At 49.2% G+C, this 22,285-nt stretch overlaps 1 protein-coding gene across 4 annotated transcripts in view; it reads left to right on the forward strand.

The window, feature by feature from the left end:
- ZER1 (zyg-11 related cell cycle regulator) overlaps positions 1-22,285 on the forward strand; it is a 387,007-nt gene that overhangs the window by 276,660 nt on the left and 88,062 nt on the right. For all 4 annotated transcript variants that reach the window (XM_085614054.1, XM_085614056.1, XM_085614055.1 and 1 more), the window contains one exon: positions 7,071-7,259. In XM_085614054.1, the coding sequence (XP_085470180.1) occupies positions 7,071-7,259 (189 nt within the window). The remainder of the gene's footprint in view (positions 1-7,070; positions 7,260-22,285) is intronic.

The following is a 22,285-nucleotide window of genomic DNA, read 5'->3' on the forward strand; positions in this document are numbered from 1 at the left end:
CTTGGACATCTGCCAGGTTGCTACCACGGTGCTGGCACACAAGGTGCCTGTCTTGGACATCTGCCAGGCTGCTACCACGGTGCTGGCACATGAGGTGCCAGTCTTGGACATCAGCCAGGCTGCTACCATGGTGCTGGCACACGAGGTGCCCCTCTTGGACATCAGCCGGTCTGGGACCACTGTCAGGCTCCTACCATGGTGCTGGCACAAGAGGGGCCAGTTTTGGAAATTAGCCAGGCTGCTACATGGAGATCTTTTCACACACTCATGAACCTCTGCTGCCTGGATAATCAGGTCCGGCAGGAAGGGCACTTTGCCCGTTCTATCCTGCAGATTTTCATGATCCTGCAGAGGTACTGCTTTGGTGTCTAGTCACAAGCTGAGGAATCTGCGGCAAGAAGTATCCATCAATTAACTATTGTGCCTTGGCGGTAAAATCCATATATAAATCCCGTAGCTGCCCAGAGAAACACAAGAAGATTTGGGGTAAATAGATGGCTTACACAGTAGTCTTCCTTTTGGCAGATATAATACACCATTCATGACATGGAGCACCAGCTACCTTCCAGAAGGGGTGGTCTTGCTGTACGTTGCAGCATTGTTTACGTGTTGTTTTTGACTTTGTTGAATACTGTTTCAAAAAACCAATTAAAAAGAAGTATCCCTCAGTAGAACAAGTTACTTACCTTTTGGCAACGCTCGTTCTGGTGCTCAATCTTTGTGACCAGACTCCTCTCCGACCCTCGCACCTCCCCATTCTATGGAATGGAATCTTTTGGGCCGTGATAGTAAGATTCTAAATTTGGTATCTGCACGCTGGCACAGTCTGGTTATCAAGGCTTCACTGTCTGCACACTGGCACAGTCTGGTTATCAAGGCGTCACTTCCAATGGCGCGAATGGATATCAGAAAGGAACTGACGTCAGTGTGCAGAGTGTGCAGATATGTAAGGGGCCCGACATCACATATGGGGCAGGACGGACCAGATGTAGAGCCGCACAACGCTACCTACCAGTCTCTGGGTCCAGTTTGGCATCTGGGGGTATTTGCAAGGAGGAGAATCCTGAGTTAGATAAAGTATCCGCCAGAATGAGTATTACCAAAGGTAAGCAACTTGTTTATCTTTAACACAGGAATGATTTGTTATGATGTATTTTCATCGAATGGGGGGACGAGACGGAATGACATCTAGAAAGAGGGCCATCACGTCCATATGGGCATGCATTTCCACAAATTGGCAGGTGGGGAGAGGCCACGATCCACAGAAACAAATATTTGAAGAGAGCCCTAGGATAAAGATTGGTGATGGGAAGTCCAGGAATCTTCCCGCCATAATGACATCAGAGGGGAGAGGAAGAGCACAGCATGGTGTAACAGGGGGCTGCAGAGCTTGGCAGCACTGCTGTCAATGGAGTCTCCTATAGGGCGTCCAAAGTCGAAGAATACTTCATCTGGTAATAGGCTGAGGCCACTATAACTGGACGTCATTCTCCAGAGCTTGGCAGCACTGCTGTCAATGGAGTCTCCTATATGGCGTCCAAAGTCGAAGAATACTTCATCTGGTAATAGGCTGAGGCCACTATAACTGGACGTCATTCTCCAGAGCTTGGCAGCACTGCTGTCAATGGAGTCTCCTATATGGCGTCCAAAGTCGAAGAATACTTCATCTGGTAATAGGCTGAGGCCACTATAACTGGATGTCATTCTCCAGAGCTTGGCAGCACTGCTGTCAATAGAGTCTCCTATATGGCGTCCAAAGTCGAAGAATACTTCATCTGGTAATAGGCTGAGGCCACTATCACTGGACGTCATTCTCCAGAGCTTGGCAGCACTGCTGTCAATCGAGTCTCCTATAGGGCGTCCAAAGTCGAAGAATACTTCATCTGGTAATAGGCTGAGGCCACTATAACTGGATGTCATTCTCCAGAGCTTGGCAGCACTGCTGTCAATAGAGTCTCCTATAGGGCGTCAAAAGTCGAAGAATGCTTCATCTGGTAATAGGCTGAGGCCACTATAACTGGACGTCATTCTCCAGAGCTTGGCAGCACTGCTGTCAATGGAGTCTCCTATATGGCGTCAAAAGTCGAAGAATACTTCATCTGGTAATAGGCTGAGGCCCCTATAACTGGACGTCATTCTCCAGAGCTTGGCAGCACTGCTGTCAATGGAGTCTCCTATATGGCGTCCAAAGTCGAAGAATACTTCATCTGGTAATAGGCTGAGGCCACTATAACTGGACGTCATTCTCCAGAGCTTGGCAGCACTGCTGTCAATGGAGTCTCCTATATGGCGTCAAAAGTCGAAGAATACTTCATCTGGTAATAGGCTGAGGCCCCTATAACTGGACGTCATTCTCCAGAGCTTGGCAGCACTGCTGTCAATGGAGTCTCCTATATGGCGTCCAAAGTCGAAGAATACTTCATCTGGTAATAGGCTGAGGCCACTATAACTGGATGTCATTCTCCAGAGCTTGGCAGCAGTGCTGTCAATGGAGTCTCCTATAGGGCGTCAAAAGCCGAAGAATACTTCATCTGGTAATAGGCTGAGGCCACTATAACTGGACGTCATTCTCCAGATGATGCATCCAGAGCTCTGTGACATGTCTTTGGGTTAGTGTTTAATAGTTGCTACTCTTCAGTACATTGCATTGCATGGTATTTGGCACTCGCATTAACCACTCTGATGATGTAGTATGTCGTTATCATCCCCGATAAACCCGTATGGACTAAGAAAGTGTTTTCGAGGTCAAACAAGATACAGTTATTCTGTAACGTAGACACACTTCGTTCCCTGCAATGTTTTGTGTGAACAACCCAGGTACTATTTACAAAAACATTAAGCTCTAATGGGGTCCTCAGAAAGGGTTCCATTGCTGTTTTCTGCTTGTAGTTTATGTTTGGCGTTTCCTAATTCTAGGTGGTGTTGAGATGACTTCATATTCGACTGCTATGGCATCGCTAAACTATGTTAATGTTTGTTTTAGTTCTGTCTAATGTGATGTGTTAGATCCTGTGGTAGAAATGCAAATGAGTGCAGACCAAGCAAAGCTTGTCAGGATTTTGTATTAAGTATGCATTCGAGCATTGGTCTGTAATCTAGTGAACTGTGCTTCGATGCAATGCATGGTATTTAGTTGTCTTACACATGCATTTGCTGTGATCAAACGAGGCGCATCGTTTCTGAGGCCTAAGTGAGATGGTGTGATGTAGGCCCTGCTCCTTTCCCCAACAGGTGCAGTGCTTGGTGGATCTTTAACTGACAAGGAACAATTCTCAAAACTCTAAATAATACTGAGCTGCTAAGGGGTTGTATTTGTTTCATGGGAGAGGTGCGGCAGAGATTTGTCACCGGAAACCCTAGAAGGGCAGCTGGTAAACCATCTGCTAATTCCATTTACACATGGTGGTAGCAAACTTCTGAAGCCTTTGTGATGTTCATGTGCCAGTCAGTGGTGCTCACTAACCTTTTTATGGCTCCAAGGAGCTTAAGATGAGTCAAATGATTTGTATGACCAGAGCACCTATTCGTCAGGCTAGTACAAATAAACAGGTTTATAGTGAGCGTTTTTGAATGTTACTGGTACGTCTTATCCAAATCTTTTGCCATAAGTCGGACCACATACATTTGGAAACAAACTGTTCTAGCCGAACAGCTCTGAGGTTCACCCTTTTTCTTGGACAGAAAAGAGACATTGTCCAACATGGAACTTGTGTAGATTCTCGTGTTATAAATGTTCCTCCTACACTGGACTAGAGCTCCTGATGTTTGCATATCAACACTCCTGACAGATAACACATGTTCTTGACTGCCTCGTCCGAAGCCCTCACACAGCCCTCTTTCCACAGGATCCTGCATCACACAGCTTCTGGTCTCTTGTCTGCTGTTAGCAGTCACTTTCCAGGAAACTACACATTTTTAGTTCGAGCCTGTAACAGCGCGCATGCGCTGTTCTGGCGAAGACTTCATGTAGGGGATTTCGAAAACTAACCTAAGAATCGCACACGCTTGTGCGTTTGCTTTTAGTTTTGGCCCATGCTATTGGCCTTTGCGTGCGTCTTTTTAACAAAGACAGCACGCAATTGGCCAAAGGGGGGCGCATTGCTCCGCCTATGGCCTATTGGTGTCGGTTACCCGCACGGCAGGCATGTGGTTTCACTTATCGTGCCCAGACACGGGCGCGATAATTTAAACCAGATGTCTCGCTGTGGCGCGCGCACCACTCGTTTTTTAGGTCTCACCTGAGCCAGCGCTTTAGCGCTGCTCTCGCGAGAGCTTTTGTAAATGGGGGATCTGGAAGTGCAAACGAGTGCTTTCAGGCCTCCAAATACAGTGCATGTGCGCCGGGCGCGCGCACCATTTGGCAGCCTGCACGCCATTTGCTTTCACTTTCACGGCTGCACGGCCGCTTTGATGTTTGATCGCGATCACTTTCGCGGCTGCACGGCCGCTTGTTCCACATTAGTTTAACCTTCCAAAGCTCACCATTCATTTTAAGAACTGGCCTAGCTTTGTAGTCACAAAAAGTTGTCAGGTTTTCTTTCTAGTGAAGGTGCTTCGTTGTTTGACATCTGTCAAGCACTTACTGCTTTGCACTAAAGCCGATCAGAAACCCACTGAAATCCAACAGATCGCTATGGCTCTATGGTGGTAAGTAAGAGAGACTCACTTCAATGCTCCAACCTCGGGTAAATGAGCACAGTTATTCGCCTTTCTCTTGGACAGAACTGCCAAAACGTGACAGCAGCATCCGGTGCTGGACGGAAGTTACCTCCGACTCTCCCACGAACAGAGCCATGTCAACCCGCTTGGCCCCGAGACGGTTTCGTTCCCAACAGCTACAAAGATACATCCCGTTAACTTGTTTCACAAAATTAACCATGTGCCAAGCATTCCTGGCTAATACTGGTTCCTCCGTATTAAACATTGTGGTTATTAGAAATCATACCAATGCATCAAAACTCCTACCAGGCAACACCCACCACCCAAGGCAACCGTATTAAGGTGCTGGCAAATGAGCCAGCAGGGCTTCCCAACACAAGCTCACTGCCCAACTAAATAAAGTAATAAAGCTCTCCTAAACTCCAAAATCAACTACATTCGTTACCCTGCGCCACACGAAATATCCTGCTCCGTGCCGTAACCATAGATTACCCCCTTCCCCCCATAAACATATCCGGGGCCGTCACTCACCTTGTCGGACAACTTCGTGTTGGGATTAGGCTAGCCTTCTTGGGACAAAAACTTTATTCGGAAATCAAACCACAGCCGTGACAAGCTGCAACCACAATTAAGGCCCTAGCGGAAATTTGTATACAAAACGTGCTCAATTTAAAAGCGTGGCTGAGCTTGTTCATTTATGAAGCACAGATGGACAGAATGCCTAGTCACACCGGGTCACAAAACTGGGTTCAATCCATCGTTTTTTGCTCAGAACGCCACCCCGGTTTGGACCAAGCCATATGCAAATCAGTCTTCACCAGGCTTTATGTGGGATATAAACTTCAGGGGGGTGTGGGATTTCAATGGGGCGTGACCAATGCAGTCACGGACGTGGCTTAAAACACCCAAGCTAAAACAAGCATTTGCAATGCAATAGGTCTCGCATTGACGCGAGTTTGAGCTATTGGCATTGCACATAACAATGCCTTTTATTTTTGATTTCTTTTTAAAAACATAAATAAAAGGAATTGTTATTTATAATACCAATAGCTTAAACTCTCGTAACTGCGAGACCTATTGCATTGCAAATGCTTGTCATGCTAGTGAAACATGCCTTACTACTATTCCCTTCCCAATACTCTACCCCAAATTCGGTATTAACCGGACTAACACATTAAAGGGATAGACTATGCCAGTGTTATCACTTTGCTGTTCTACTGTTTAATTCTTCTGTAGTTATTGGCATATTTTGCTTAAAGGATGTGCACAGTCAAGTCAATGTAGTGCTGGTCATTGTATTTCATGTGTTATGATTACTTGATCCAGTTGCTACTGTTGAGGGTGGTTCACCTTCAGAACATTACTCCTACATGTGCCTTAAGGCCCGCAGCAGTGCGATGTGGGAGACCCAAAGCTCCGTTAGTAGCGATTTGTTACCTCAATGCGTCTCGGATGGCAGAAATGTTTGGGAGCACTTTCATACACTTATGCTTGACAGTGCCATACTGACAGCATTGTGCTATTTGAAAGCCAACAAAATACATTGGACTGCAGAATTGTACCACTGTTGGCCGATTGCTCTCTTCTGTATAGTTGTGTTTAAGGAGTAATGCACGCGGTCCAACAGGGTTCCTGGCATTGGCACTGCCTACAATGGAGATGAGATGCCAAATGAGCAGGAGGACTCTAGCTGAGGCCAGTTGCCTCGCCTCAAGCCAGCGCTATCAATTATGCACAGAGGGAGAGAAAGCCATTCGAGGGATTTGCTTGCGGCACCCAGTAGTGAAGGACTGCCAAGGCGATCAATCTCGATTCTTTGACTCACCTGAAACCCAAGTACCATCTGCGGCCAATACCAGGCCACACACAAGGAGGCGCGGGTGAAATACAGCCATTTAAGTTAAGTAACCAAAAAGCGTTGGCAATGTCAATAGGTCTGGCTTAGGAATCAAAGTGCTTTTTGCATCATTGATGGATGTGGGGTCTCAATGAATCATCATACATGCACGCCCCCACTCATCTTTGCACTCATGCATTGATTCATCCATCTATTAACCGATTCGGTCTTACATTCACTCTCTGTCCCAACCATAAAAAAAACACTCAACCATTCAACATGGCAATGCTCTCTGCTAATGCTTTTTCAAAAAAATGTATAGCATGAACGCATTTGCAATGCAATAGGTCTCGCATTTGAAGAGTTTAAGCTATTGGCATGGTAAATAGCAATGCCTTTTATTTATGTGTTTTCAGAACCCATAAATAAAAGGCATTGTTATTTACAATGCCAATAGCTCAAACTCTCGCAAATGCGCGACCTATTGCATTGCAAATGTTTGTTTGACATTTCATTGTTTACTGGTGTGGTCAACCTTTTCACTTCAGCAAACACTTTCTCTCTGTTTCCACAGCAACCTGTTGGAGAGCAAGGCGGATGGCATCGAGGTGTCCTACAATGCGTGTGGGGTCCTCTCACACATTATGTTCGATGGCCCTGACGCCTGGTTCATCAGCGAGCCCTCTCGAGACGAGGTGGTTGAACGGATGTGGGGAGCCATTCAAAGCTGGGACTCCAGCTCCCGAAGGAACATCAACTATAGGTAAGCAGGTCAGGAACTTGCTGTTCTTCCTCTTTAAGGCCTGTTTCAAATGTTCAGTTCCTTAAGATGGTTCTTCTGGTCTTGGTCCCACACAGGGCTTTAGGCTGGGCTTGGTCAGTAGGGACTAGCATCAAGGGTGGGTTTCTGGACCCCACTCCAAGCACTGGTTTCCACCCCTGCTGCCTAAATCCGACCTCCTTCTATATCTGTCCTCTCTCTTCTCCAGTCAGTTGCCAACTGCCACTCTGAGATGGCCTCCCAACATTCTAAACTGCCTCCCACTGTCACAGGGTTCTAGAATGTTACAGAAGGTTCTAGAAATCTCCAGTGGGTTCTGGTGATGTCACAGGTGACAATGGGTGGCCACCATTTTGTGTCTCAGGCCCTCAGACAGAAGTTCCAGGGGTAGGGAAAATGGCTCCCTGACCCTGCATCAACACTAACAAGTCTGGTGGTTCCCAAAAAGGAAAAATTATAACAGGGTTTGAGGCAAAAGTGGGACAAAATAAATAATAATGAGGAGGGACCACCCAAAGGGCTGACAGGTCTAACAGACACGCTCTGTATCCACGAGTGCAGGACACGCTCTGGATCTTTGAGTGCTGAACAAGCTCAATATCTATGAGTGCAGGACACGCTCTGTATCCATGAGTGCTGGACACGCTCTATATCCACAAGTGCAGGACACCTATCCATGAGTGCATGACGCGCTCTGTATCTATGAGTGCAGGACACGCTCTGTATCCATGAGTGCTGGACACGCTCTATATCCACAAGTGCAGGACACCTATCCATGAGTGCATGACGCGCTCTGTATCCACGAATGCATGACGCGCTCTGTATCCATGAGTGCATGACGCGCTCTGTATCCATGAGTGCATGACGCGCTCTGTATCCATGAGTGCATGACATGCTCTGTATCCACGAGTGAAGGACATGCTCTGTTTCCACGAGTGTAGGACACGCTCTGGATCTTTGAGTGCTGAACACGCTCTATATATATGAGTGCAGGACACGCTCTGTATCCATGAGTGCTGGACACGCTCTATATCCACGAGTGCAGGACACGTATCCATGAGTGCATGACATGCTCTGTATCCACGAGTGCTGGACACACTCTGTATCCACGAGTGCAGGACACGTATCCATGAGTGCATGACGCGCTCTGTATCCATGAGTGCATGACGCGCTCTGTATCCATGAGTGCATGACATGCTCTGTATCCACGAGTGAAGGACATGCTCTGTTTCCACGAGTGTAGGACACGCTCTGTATCCATGAGTGCAGGACACGCTCTGTATCTATGAGTGCAGGACACGCTCTGTATCCATGAGTGCTGGATACACTCTGTATCCACGAGTGCAGGACACGTATCCATGAGTGCATGACGCGCTCTGTATCCATGAGTGCATGACGCGCTCTGTATCCATGAGTGCATGACGCGCTCTGTATTCATGAGTGCATGACATGCTCTGTATCCACGAGTGTAGTTAATGCTCTGTTTCCACGAGTGTAGGACACGCTCTGTATCAACGAGTGCAGGACACGCTCTGGATCTTTGAGTGCTGAACACGCTCTATATCCATGAGAGCAGAATACGGACACGCTCTGTATCGATGATTGCAGGACACGTATCCATGAGTGCATGATATGCTCTGTATCCACGAGTGCTGGACACGCTCTGTATCCACGAGTGCAGGACCTGCTCTGTATCTACGGGTGTAGGGCACACTCTGTATCTATGAGAGCAGGATACGCTCTGTTTCTGATCCAGGGGATACTCATCAATAGTCATAATCAATGAATAATCCCCGCCCACGTGCGGGATCCCGGAGCATATAGAAAATACCTATATATACATATATATGCATATGTGAAAACATATACATGCAGCCTAAAAATGTTTCAAACATGGCAATCCTGTAAATTACATAGGTTTGCATTGTAGTGCCCCCTAACCCATAAGGAAAAAAGGAAGCACCAAGCCAATTGTCACACAACAATGCTTTATTGCCATAAAGCAAACTTGTAATTGCAGGCTCTTGCCTGTAGGCTGCAGTAGAGTATCAAGAAACAAAAAAAACTTGACACCTTGCCTTTAAGGCATTAGAGTAGGGGGACCGTGCCTTTAAGACCTGCAGGAGACCCCTTGCTCCCATGATGCACCACAGGTGACAGTTAGGTCAGTTCTTTTTTCCGGCGCCTTCTATGAGGATCCTGGAGCTTGAGCTCTTCAGTTTTTTGACTGAAAGTTTTGAAATACAGACTTTTTCAGAAAATTCAACATTTTCTGGCTCCTGAAGGCGTGTTCTGCTGGTTTCCTGAAGAATTTAAATTTTTTTCCAGTCAGAATGCCTGCTTTATTTAGTAAATGCCCTTCCTGTGGCAATAAGATGGCACTGGCGGATGCACACACTCTGTGTATTGTGTGTTTACCAACTTCACACAATCCTGACCGGTACCCTCACTGCCAGAAGTTTTCCAGGCGCACTCTGCGCGATAGAGAGCGCATAAAGCTGCATGCCCAGCTGGAGAAGGAATGAAGCCGTCGTGAAGGCGACCATTCATCCTTAAAACCACCTTTTTCAGCTAGACAACCTCAGAAACGGCGACATACCACCTCTCCTGACCCCAGGAAGATCAAGGTTCCAGGAGATTCGCCATCGACGTCGAAGGTAGTGTAGAAAAAAACGAAAACGACTTCTGCGTCAAGAGATTCATCTCGACGTCGAGATTCTCCGCCGCAGAGAAGTAAGTCGGCGTCGAGACGCAGTTCTTCGGGCTCGAAGGCTGTTAGTCCGTTGAGATCTGGACTGTCTCCGTCGACGTCAAGGCTTCCGTCGAGGTCGAGACACTCTCCGCCGCCCTCGAGGAGGCCGGCGTCGAGAGATGCGACGACTTATGTCTCGCCGCCAGTGGGTCGTTCGGCGTCTAGGCATTCGACGTCGATGAGGTCAACCCCCATTCGACATCATGGAAGTTCGACGACGAAGTCGCCAAGCCGACGTCATGGAAGGTCGACGTCGAAGTCATCAGGTCGACGACGCCAGTTTGACGACAAACACCTGTCCAACGACGAAGATCGACGTCGAGGTCTCCGCAACGCCGTAGGCGGTCGGCGTCGAGACCACCGTCGAGGGCGGAGCGCCATTCACAACAATCGGCACCGATGGTGACACAAACATCATCGACGTCGAGGCGTTCGACGTCGAAGGATAGAGCAGCAGTGACCGCGGAGAGAAGAGCCAGGTCTAGATCTTCAGGAGATCGATCATCATCTCCAGGCCCGCATATCGTGCAGATCTCTCCGGAAGGATCACCTAAGGCACCGGAGAAGTTCGGACTTTCACCTCGCTGGTTGAAGAGTGTGGGTACAGGCGCCTAAAGAAGTCCAGGCTCGGAATATTCCCGCACGTAATCTCCCTCCAGAAATTCTCCGCGTAGGAGCAGGTCCCCTCCTGGTAGTCCAAAGCCACCTTCTCCACGCCAGTCACGATCCAGGGATCGTCCCTCTTCTCACAGAAGGCCAAGATCTCCTTCCAAACACAGATCACGGTCCAGGGGTCATCACGGCGACCGTCCCCACAAGAGGCGACGCACTAGATCACCCACCTGGTGTTCCTCCACAAGCACCTCGGTCCGGGACTATTCTCCGACCTTGTCTTCTACACCCCCGTCACGAGTGTCCCCTGTGGATGACATCGCTACTTTCTCTGACGTCCTGGGTAGAGATGCGCAGAAATTGAATATCACGCTGCACACCCCTCTGGCCCCCACGTCAATTATATTTGATACGTTGCATCACCGGTCAGCACCCAGACCTTTGCTACCATTGGTGCCAGGATTGTTGCAGCCAGCTATGGCCACATTTCTCACTCCTGCTACGGTGGGCTCTGTGCCTTCAAGAATAGCGAAAAAATATAAGGCTCCTGCTGAGGATCCCTTGTTTCTAAGGGCGGACCCACCAGCGGACTCCGTTATCGTGGTGGCTGCCATGAAGTCCCATTCTGCCTCTGTGTCCTCTTCTATCCCCCCGGAGAAAGACAGCAAGCAAATGGATTTGTATGGCAGAAAGATGTGCAACACTTCTGCCTCACACATGAAAGTGGCTAGTGCTTCAGCCCTACTAGGATGGTATGATCGCTCTCTGTGGGATTCCCTTTCCAGATTTGCTGAGAAACTGCCAAGGGAAGACAGGCAGGATTTTAATGAAATTCTCCTGGAAGGTGGGCTCGTAGCCAATCAAATTATCAGTGCGGCTGCGGATGCTTCGGACCTCGCCGCACATGGCTACTCTCATGGCGTATGCTCTCGGCGCTCAGCCTGGCTACGGCTAACGGGCCTCAAGCCTGATGCGCAGAAAAAAATTCTTAATCTGCCTTTTAACGGGTCATCTTTGTTTGGGGCTCACGCTGATGACCAAATGACCAAAATGAAGGCAGAGTTGGACACCATTAAAGCTGTTGGGCTGGAAAAGCGCAATGAATATCGAAAGCGCTTTCGCCAGGGCGACAAGCGTGTCTTTCATCAGCGCGTTCAAACACCCCAATGGTCCTCTCAAAATCAGCAGAGGTCCCAGTTCCACCAAAGGGGTCGTGGCAGAGGGAGAGGAAATGCAAAGCAGCAACAGTCCTCCACCAAACAGCCCTCAAAACAGTGAGATCTTACTTCCTCCGCGCTCGTTCGCCACTCCGGTAGGAGGAAGTATCAGTGTTCACCTGGCAGAGTGGGAAGCTATTACAAAAGACAGATGGGTGCTGAATATTGTACAGCATGCCTACTTGCTGAGGTTCAAGTCTCCCCCTCCGCATGTATCCCCACGGAGGCAGCACCTCCCTCAAATCCAAAATCGGCTTTTACTGGGCGAAGTAGCTACTCTCCTCTCCAAGAACGCCATAGAGGAAGTTCCTCCCCTGCAAAGAAATCAAGGAGTATACTCCCGGTACTTTCTTGTTCAAAAACGAGGAGTAGTCAAAGAGTACAGACCCATTCTCGACCTCCGTCTGCTCAACGGATTTGTCAGGAAGGAAAAGTTCAAAATCCTGGCTCTGCATCAGATCTTCCTGCATCTTCACCAGGGAGACTGGATGTGTGCCATCGACCTACAGGATGCCTACTTCCATATTCCTGTCTCAGTGAAACACCGGAAATTTCTCAGGTTTCAGATTTCTCGTCAGCACTATCAGTACAGAGTTCTGCCGTTTGGCCTCAAATCCGCCCCACGGACATTCTCAAAGTGCATGGCGGTGGTAGCTGCCTTCCTCCGCAAACGGAAGATATTCGTCTATCCCTATCTAGACGACTGGCTCCTGAAGAGTTCCACTCCTGTTCGACTCCAGAGACATCTCTCGTTCTGCCTCCATCTCCTACACTCGCTGGGATTACAGGTCAATTACAAGAAGTCGGTCCTCAATCCCTCTCAGCGGATTCACTACCTGGGCGCCTCTCTGGACTCCTCAAAGGCAAGTGTGTGTCCTTCGGAGGAGAGGTTATCATCCATGCTTCAGAAATGCCACACGCTTCTCAACGCGGCATTTCCCACAGCCAGGCAAGTGTCGTCACTTCTGGGGTCGATGGCTTAGTGCATTTACATTGTGCCCAATGCACGTCTTCACATGCGCCCTCTGCAACAAGAGATAGAGGATCAGTGGTCGCAGAGGTCCGGCCGCTGGGAAGATCTCATCTCTCTTCACCAAGTGGCCAAAGACTCCATCAGATGGTGGATGAATCGCTCCCATCTACTTCACGGCGTCCCCTTCCATCAGGCTCCTCCGACACAGACAGTGGTCACAGATGCCTCCATGCAGGGCTGGGGTGCTCATATGGACCAGCTTCAGGTACAAGGTCTCTGATCCAATACCGAACAGAGTTATCACATAAACTTCTTGGAGCTACGAGCAGTCCATCTAGCTCTCCAATCCCTGTATCCGTCCCTCCAAACCAACCACGTGCAGATTCAGACAGACAACACAACAACTATTGTAGGAGAGTAGGGTCTGCTTTCTATGTTCACCCCCACTTTTTGGTTTTGCTTCACTGGTTTTCGACTTAGATGTGGCTGTGGGCCTGCTAACCAGACCCACAGCCCTGCTGTTCTCTCTCTAAATTGATACTATGTACTTTAGGTGCATAACCCATTGGATAGGATCACCTTATTGGCCCCTGTACAGTGTACCTTAGGTACCCAGGGCATAGGTGTACCCTAGGCCTACCAGGGGCTGCAGCATGTATTATGCCACCCCTGGCCTGGCCTTCCATTATGACACAACTGGCTGATCACTCAGCTGGGGCAAGGTCGTGTAATCACCCCTTGCTTAGGTGTAGTATTCCTATACCTACCTTATATATAGACACATGTGTACCTATCAGCCACTCCTATGGCAGGCCTTAACAATCCCGGAGGCAGAGTGCTTGGTAACATGTGAGATGGTGCTCTAGCATGAGCTGAGCCTGTCTGCAGCTTTCGGAACCATGTCCTAATAGCTGTTCTATGATATAGCCTACCATATACTCTTAAAGTGCCTTATAATCTTAAACGGTTATGGTAACTATGGTTTGGCTTTATCAAAACATGTCGTGTAAGGTGTCTAACACTTTGGAATAATACCCCCATCCCATTTCTGGGGATGAGGATATTATCCCTCCCTTCTAGAGGGAGAAGACATGTTGTAACCTACTTACCCGGTTAAAGTTAACCAGAGCCCCAGCATGACAAAATGGATGCTGCTGCCACGACACAAGTCTGACCTCCTGCTGCTGGGAGTGATCCCGGCAAGGGAGGCTTGGACAATAGGTTTCCTGCCTTGAGAGGTGCGAGCACCACCCCAGACAGGCCTTAGTGTATTGGGGCAGGGAGGGATGAATGAAACGAGACACTGCCTGGGGCACACAAGGTGCTCCATGCATAGTCCAGTTCAAACCGGTGCTGGGGCACTCCAGCCCCAGTTCTGGCACGAAACTGGACAAAGGGAAGGGGGTGTAACCACCCCCCTCCCAGGTCCCACCCATAAGGCGTGACCTAGCAGGCAACCCAGCCCCCCAGATTAGTATAAGAGTGGTAGCTGGGCCCCAGGAGATTAGATTATCCTGAACCTGCAACTTGAACAGAAACTCTGGACCTTCGACATTCGACGAAAGAAGAAGACTGAAGAATCTCCCTTGTGGCCAAGGAGTGGCTACCCTGTGCAAACAGGCACCATCAAGAGACTACCCTTTGCTTTGCTGAAGTTCTACGAGGGACCGACTGCAGAGCCCGACCAGAGCCTTGACTTCCAGACTTCTCCGACCCTGATCCACATCCACAGCCGAGCTGAGATTCGTGGAGGCGACGAGAGATGTGGGACCGGCTACCTGGGAAAAGTGGCGAGTATCTTCCAGCGCAGCTTCTGAGGTACCCTCGAAGTTGTGCACCGGGGATTGAGAAGCCCCAACCCCAAGCACCATCTGCACCGAAGATCAGCCCCCCACACTCCACGAGTCCTGCGTGGGGCCCTTCTGCATTTTCCTGCTGGCCGCATCTGTCCGGTTGCTTGCCCGTTGGCTAGCGGCCTTTGTGACGACACACCTAGAAATCTTCACCGCTGGTTTGGCTCCTCCAGACTGGCTCCCGCTTCTTTGCAAAAGAGAAGCACCCCAGACCTTCCTGGTCTGCACCAGAAGCAAGTCCTCCGTTCTTCGTGGGTTCCGCTTGCCAAGGCTTGGTGAGTCCTAGTTCAACTTCGACGCCGCCGACAGCAAGAGCCTTCGTGGGACAGCTCGCCTCCTGGTCCTGGTCGTCCTCGACGTCTCCTGGTACCCGTGGCTGCAGCGACAAGCTTCACCCTTCACCTGCAATCTTCACGACATCGCCTGGTTCCTTCCTGGTTCCACGTGGTCACTGGCTAGTGACCTTGACTCTGTCCCTTCTGCTTGCAGGTACCCTTCCTTCTTGATCCCGGCCTTGGGTTCCACCGGACACTCTGCACTGACTGCCTGTCAGCAACTCTCCTTCAGGCATCCATAGAAGTCCACGACGAAACCCGACGCAAGTTCACACCTATGCACCCGCAGCCCGTGGGCTAGGTAACTTGGGTACTTCGGTGCTCACAAGGGTAGTGACTATCCTAGGGTCTAGTTTCCGAGTCTCGACTCTCTAGCTGCTTCAGAAGTGTCCTTAAACGGTTAATTTCTAACTGCTAGTAATTCTATCGACTTTTACGCATTACGCGTGAGTGTTTCCACTCTGCACCTGAATCCCGTGGGCCTCCCACTTCCTAACTGTTGGTAGTGTAGTGTAGCCCCAGCGATTCCCTAGGCCTAGGCCTATTCTATCTCCGTGACAGTGGTCCTTATACCACTTCTTTAGTATATGGTTTGCGTGGCCCCTAGGGCCTAACTGTATTACTTACCTGTGTGACTTAATGTATGCATAAATAAGACTGTGTTGTACTTACCTCTAATCTCATAAAGAGTGCTGAGGGTTTGACTAGAATAAATACACTTTATTTTATATATATATCTGTTGTGGTGTCCTTTCATTTGGTATTCAAGGGATTATATATGGTATCACAGCTGGCTTCACATGCCATTCAGAGTTTAGCCTAAGACTGCTCTTGTCCATGCTACCACTAGGATAGCTGGTCTATAAGGTTGACTTTACAACCAATCACCATAAGGGTTGTTTGGACTGATACAAGGTGTACACTAGAACTAGTGACATCATACATCAGGCCAACTTCTCACAACTATGTTCTATCTGAACAAGCAAAGAGGCACCAGATCACGAGTCCTATCTCTGGAAGCTCAGTCCATTTGGCGATGGCTTCTGGCGAGAGACCTTTCGATCATCGCTGTTCACCTGCCAGGGACCCTAAACGTCCAGGCAGACGGCCTCAGCAGAGACTTCGTCGAAGCGCACGACTGGGTGCTCAACGAAGACGTTGCTCAAGAGATCTTCCGGCAGTGGGGAGTACCGGACATAGATCTTTTCGCAGACGCGGCAAACAAAAAATGCCCTGTCTTCGCCTCCAGGTTCCCCCAACAGGGATCTCAGGGGAACGCACTTTTGATCAGCTGGTCACGGACATTGCTATACACTTTTCCTCCTCTCCCTCTCATCCCACCTGTGATACAGAAATTCTACAGGACCAGAACGCGGATGATCCTGATTGCTCCGGAGTGGCCCTGTCAGTGGTGGTACCCGGATCTACTACAGCTGTCAGAGGTGCCACACCGGAGATTGCCTTGCCTGCCGAACTTACTGACCAAGAGTCAGGGGAGAGTGTTCCATCCCAACCTCCCCTCTCTTCGCTTGACGGCATGGCTCCTGAACTCATCCAGTATGAACATTTAGATCTTTCGGCGGACTGTATGAACATTCTGCGAGAAGCAAAAAGGCCCTCCACTAGGAAGTCTTATGCCTTTCAAGTGGAAGAGGTTCTACATTTGGTGTAGAGATAACGCCCTTGATCCGATCCGGGGCCAAGAACAGGTTATTCTCCTCTACTTATTGCACTTGGCAAAGTCTGGTTTAACGTACACTTCCATCAGAGTCCACTTAGCTGCTATCACAGCTTATAGAAAATCTCCTACCCAGGCCTCATTCTTCCAGATGCCGGTAGTCAAAGATTTCCTAGAAGGGCTTAAGAAAGTATTTCCACCAGTGAGGTCTCCTTCCCCTCCCTGGGAACTCAACATTGTTCTCTCTAAGTTGATGGGAGCTCCTTTTGAGCCTATTTATAAGGCATCCTTATAGCATCTGACCTGGAAGGCTGCCTTCTTAGTAGCCATCACTTCTGCCCGCAGGGTGAGTGAAATTCAGGCCCTCTGCTGCAAGGAACCTTACACTGTTTTCCATGCTAATAGATTGGTACTACGTACTCATCCGAGCTTCCTGCCCAAGGTGGTCTCGGACTTCCACATTAATCAGGTTATCACGCTGCCCACTTTCTTTCCTCAGCCAACCACTCCCCCGGAGAGAGGTTTACATTCTCTTGACCTCCGGAGGGTATTGAAATTCTATCTTGCTAAGACCCTTCCGCTTAGAAAGTCTGACAGGCTCTTTGTTAATTACGGTCCAACGAATACCGGGCTGGCTGCCTCCAAGAGGTCCATTTCTAGATGGATTGTCTCATGTATAGCCTTGTCCTATCAGCTGTCTCACAAGGTTCTACAGGGTAGACCAAAAGCACACTCTACTATAGGGAAAGCTTCTACTGTAGCTCTCCTTCGCAAAGTTCCCATGTCTGAAATTTGCAAAGCGGCTACATGGCGCTCCATACATACTTTTACACGCCATTATTGCCTAGATTCAGACGCACAGGCCGACGCCCAGGTGGGGCAGGCCTCTTTGAGGAATTTGTTTGCATAATTGCTATGCTTATGTGATGTTAATGCATGTTCTAAATGCTATAATGCTCGTCCGTGAGACTTTGGGTTTGGGCTTGCTACTCTATTCATAGATTATGACTATTGATGAGTATCCCCTGGATGAGAAGGATTAGTTACTTACCTGTAATCCTAGTTCTCATCCAGGGGTATACTCATCAAAGTCATGAGCGACCCACCCACCTCCCCGGATGAGCTTTTCCTCCTCAAGTCATTGTTTATTGATTGCAGATCTACTCAGGTGCAAGTGCACCGTCAAAAAGAACTGACCTAACTGTCACCTGTGGTGCATCATGGGAGCAGTGGGTCTCCTGCAGGTCTTAAAGGCACGGTCCCCTTACTCTAATGCCTTAAAGGCAAGGTGTCAGTTTTCTTTGTTTCTTGATACTCTACTGCAGCCTTCAGGCAAGTGCCTGCAATTACAAGTTTGCTTTATGGCAATAAAGCATTGTTGTGTGACAATTGGTTTAGTGCTTCCTTTTTTCCTTATGGGTTAAGGGGCACTACAATGCAAACCTATGTAATTTACAGCATTGCCATGTTTGAAACATTTTTAGGCTGCATGTATATGTTTTCACATATGCATATATATGTATTTTCTATATGCTCCGGAATCCCGCACGTGGGCGGGGATTATTCATAGATTATGACTTTGATGAGTATACCCCTGGATGAGAACTAGGATTACAGGTAAGTAACTAATCCATCCATGAGTGCAGGAAACGCTCTGTATTCATGAGTGCAGGACACGCTCTGTATCCATGGGTGTAGGATACGCTCTCTATCCATGAGTGCAGGACACGCTCTCTATCCATGAGTGCAGGACACGCTCTGTATCCATGAGTGCTGGACACACTCTGTATCCATGAGTGCAGGACACGTATCCATGAGTGCAGGACACGCTCTGTATCCATGAGTGCATGACATGCTCTGTATCCACGAGTGCAGGACACGCTCTCTATCCATGGTTGTAGGGCACACTCTATATCCATGAGAGCAGAATACGGACACACTCTCTATCCATGAGTGCTGGACACACTCTGTATCCATGAGTGAAGGACACGTATCCATGAGTGCAGGACGCGCTCTGTATCCATGAGTGCATGACATGTTCTGTATCCACGAGTGCAGGACACGCTCTGTATCCATGAGTGCAGGATACGCTCTCTATCCATGGTTGTAGGGCACACTCTATATCCATGAGAGCAGAATACGGACACACTCTGTATCCACGAGTGTAGGACATGCTCGGTTTCCACGAGTGCTGGACACACTCTGTATCCACGAGTGCAGGACACAATCAGTATACATTGGTGTAGTGCACACTCTGTATCTATGAGAGCAGGATACACTCTGTATTCATGAGTGCAGGATACGCTCTCTATCCATGGTTGTAGGGCACACTCTATATCCACGAGAGCAGAATACGGACACGCTCTGTATTCACGAGTGCAGGACACGCTCTGGATCTTTGAGTGCTGAACACGCTCTGTATCTATGAGTGCAGGACACGCTCTATATCCATGAGTGCAGGACACGCTCTGTATCCATGAGTGCAGGACGCGCTCTGTATCCATGAGTGCATGACATGCTCTGTATCCAAGAGTGTAGGACATGCTCTGTTTTCACGAGTGTAGGACACGCTCTGTATTCATGAGTGCAGGACACGCTCTGTATCCATGAGTGCTGGACACACTCTGTATCCACGAGTGCAGTACACGCTCTATATCCATGAGTGCAGGACACACTCTGTATCCATGAGTGCAGGACACGCTCTGTATCCATGAGTGCAGGACACGTATCCATAAGTGCAGGACGCGCTCTGTATCCATAAGTGCATGACATGCTCTGTATCCACGAGTGCTGGACACGCTCTGTATCCATGAGTGCTGGACACACTCTGTATCCATGTGTGCAGGACACATATCCATGAGTGCAGGACGCGCTCTGTATCCATGAGTGCATGACATGCTCTGTATCCACGAGTACTGGACACGCTCTGTATCCACGAGTGCAGGACCTGCTCTGTATCCACAAGTGCAGGACACGCTCTGTATCCATGGGTGTAGGGCACACTGTGTATCTATGAGAGCAGGATACACTCTGTATCCACGAGTGCAGGACACGCTCTGTATCCACGAGTGCAGGGCACGTATCTATGAGTGCAGGACACGCTCTGTATCCATGAGTGCATGACATGCTCTGTATCCACGAGTGTAGGACATGCTCTGTTTCCACGAGTGTAGGACACGCTCTGTATTCATGAGTGCAGGACACGCTCTGTATCCATGAGTGCTGGACGCACTCTGTATCCACGAGTGCAGGACACGTATCCATGAATGCAGGACACACTCTGTATCCATGAGTGTAGGACATGCTCTGTTTCCACGAGTGTAGGACACACTCCGTATTCATGAGTGCTGGACACGCTCTGTATCCATGGGTGTAGGATACGCTCTCTATCCATGGTTGTAGGGCACACTCTATATCCATGAGAACAGAATACGGACACGCTCTGTATCCATGAGTGTAGGACACGCTCTGTATCCACGAGTGCTGGAAATGCTCTGTATCCACGAGTGCTGAACACGCTCTGTATCTATGAGTGCAGGACACGCTCTGTATCCATGAGTGCTGGACACACTCTGTATCCACAAGTGCAGGACACGTATCCATGAGTGCAGGACGCGCTCTGTATCCACGAGTGCAGGACACGTATCCATGAGTGCATGACGCGCTCTGTATCTATGAGTGCAGGACACGCTCTGTATCCATGAGTGCTGGACACACTCTGTATCCACGAGTGCAGGACACGTATCCATGAGTGCATGATGCGCTCTGTATCTCTGAGTGCTGGACACACTCTGTATCTATGAGTGCAGGACACGCTCTGTATCCATGAGTCCAGGATACACTCTGTATTCACGAGTGCAGGACACGCTCTGGATCTTTGAGTGCTGAACACGCTCTGTATCCATGAGTGCTGGACACACTCTGTATCCACGAGTGCAGAACACGTATCCATGAGTACAGGACACGCTCTGTATCCATGAGTGCATGACATGCTCTGTATCCACGAGTGTAGGACATGCTCTGTTTCCACGAGTGTAGGACACGCTCTGTATTCATGAGTGCAGGACACGCTCTGTATCCATGGGTGTCGAGCACACTCTGTATCCATGAGTGCAGGACACGCTCTGTATCCATGAGTGCAGGATACGCTCTCTATCCATGGTTGTAGGGCACACTCTATATCCATGAGAGCAGAATACGGACATGCTCTGTATCCATGAGTGCAAGACACGCTCTGTATCCACGAGTGCAGGACACACTCTGTATCCACGAGTGCAGGACACACTGTATTCACGAGTGGACGAGTGCAGGACACGTATCCATGAGTGCAGGACGCGCTCTGTATCCATGAGTGCATGACATGCTCTGTATCCACGAGTGCAGGACATGCTCTGTGTTCTTGAGAGCAGGATACGCTCTGTATCCATGAGTGCAGGACACGCTCTGTATCCATGAGTGCAGGACACGCTCTCTATCCATGGGTGCAGGACACACTCTGTATCCATGAGAGCAGGATACACTCAGTATCCATGAGTGCAGGATAAGCTCTGTATCCACGAGTGCAGGACACGTATCCATGAGTGCAGGACACGCTCTGTATCCACGAGTGCATGACACGCTCTGTATCCATGGGTATAGGGCACACTCTGTATCTATGAGAGCAGGACACGCTCTGTATCCATGGGTGTAGGGCACACTCTATATCCATGAGAGCAGAATACGGACACGCTCTGTATCCACGAGCGCTGGACACGCTCTGTATCCACGAGTGCTGAACACGCTCTATATCTATGAGTGCAGGACACGCTCTGTATCCACAAGTGCAGGACACGTATCCATGAGTGCTGGACATGCTCTGTATCCACGAGTGCAGGGCACGTATCCATGAGTGCAGGACGCGCTCTGTATCCATGAGTGCATGACATGCTCTGTCTCCACGAGTGCTGGACACGCTCTGTATCCACGAGTGCAGGACACGCTCTGTATCCATGGGTGTAGGGCACACACTGTATCTATCATTTCATTTCATTTATTCCACTTGTAACGCGCTCGGCTACTCAAGAGTGTCCCGGCGCGAACCGGAAGGGGGGAGAGAGACAATCAGGCAAAAAGGAATGTTTTATGCTTTTTCTTAAAAGCTGCGAGCTCCTGGGTAAGGCGAAGAACAAGAGGGAGGGCATTCCAGGCCCTACTGGCTCTGACCACCAAAGAGCCACCTCCAATCCTCTGAAGTTTATAGCGAGGGACCAAAGCCAGACGGAGAGCCGACGAGCGCAATACCCTTGCAGGGGCATAAAAGGCAAAACGCCTTTGAAGGTAGAGCGGGCCCTGCCCATGAAGAGCACGATGGGCCAGGACCAGAGATTTAAATTTGATCCTGGCCGCAATAGGTAACCAGTGTAGAGAGTACAAGTGAGCAGTGACGCTCGACCTAGATGAAATACCTAAGACTAGCCTGGCCGCCGTGTTCTGGACCACCTGCAGTTTCTTAATCATATAACCAGGTGACCCAGCAAACAAGGAATTGGCATAGTCTAGCCGAGAAAGAATCAGCGCAAGGGTCACTGTTACTCTGGCTGCTTGCGGGA

This window comes from Triturus cristatus, chromosome 1_2 (assembly GCF_964204655.1).
Source record: "Triturus cristatus chromosome 1_2, aTriCri1.1, whole genome shotgun sequence".
Taxonomy (NCBI): Eukaryota; Metazoa; Chordata; class Amphibia; order Caudata; family Salamandridae; genus Triturus; species Triturus cristatus.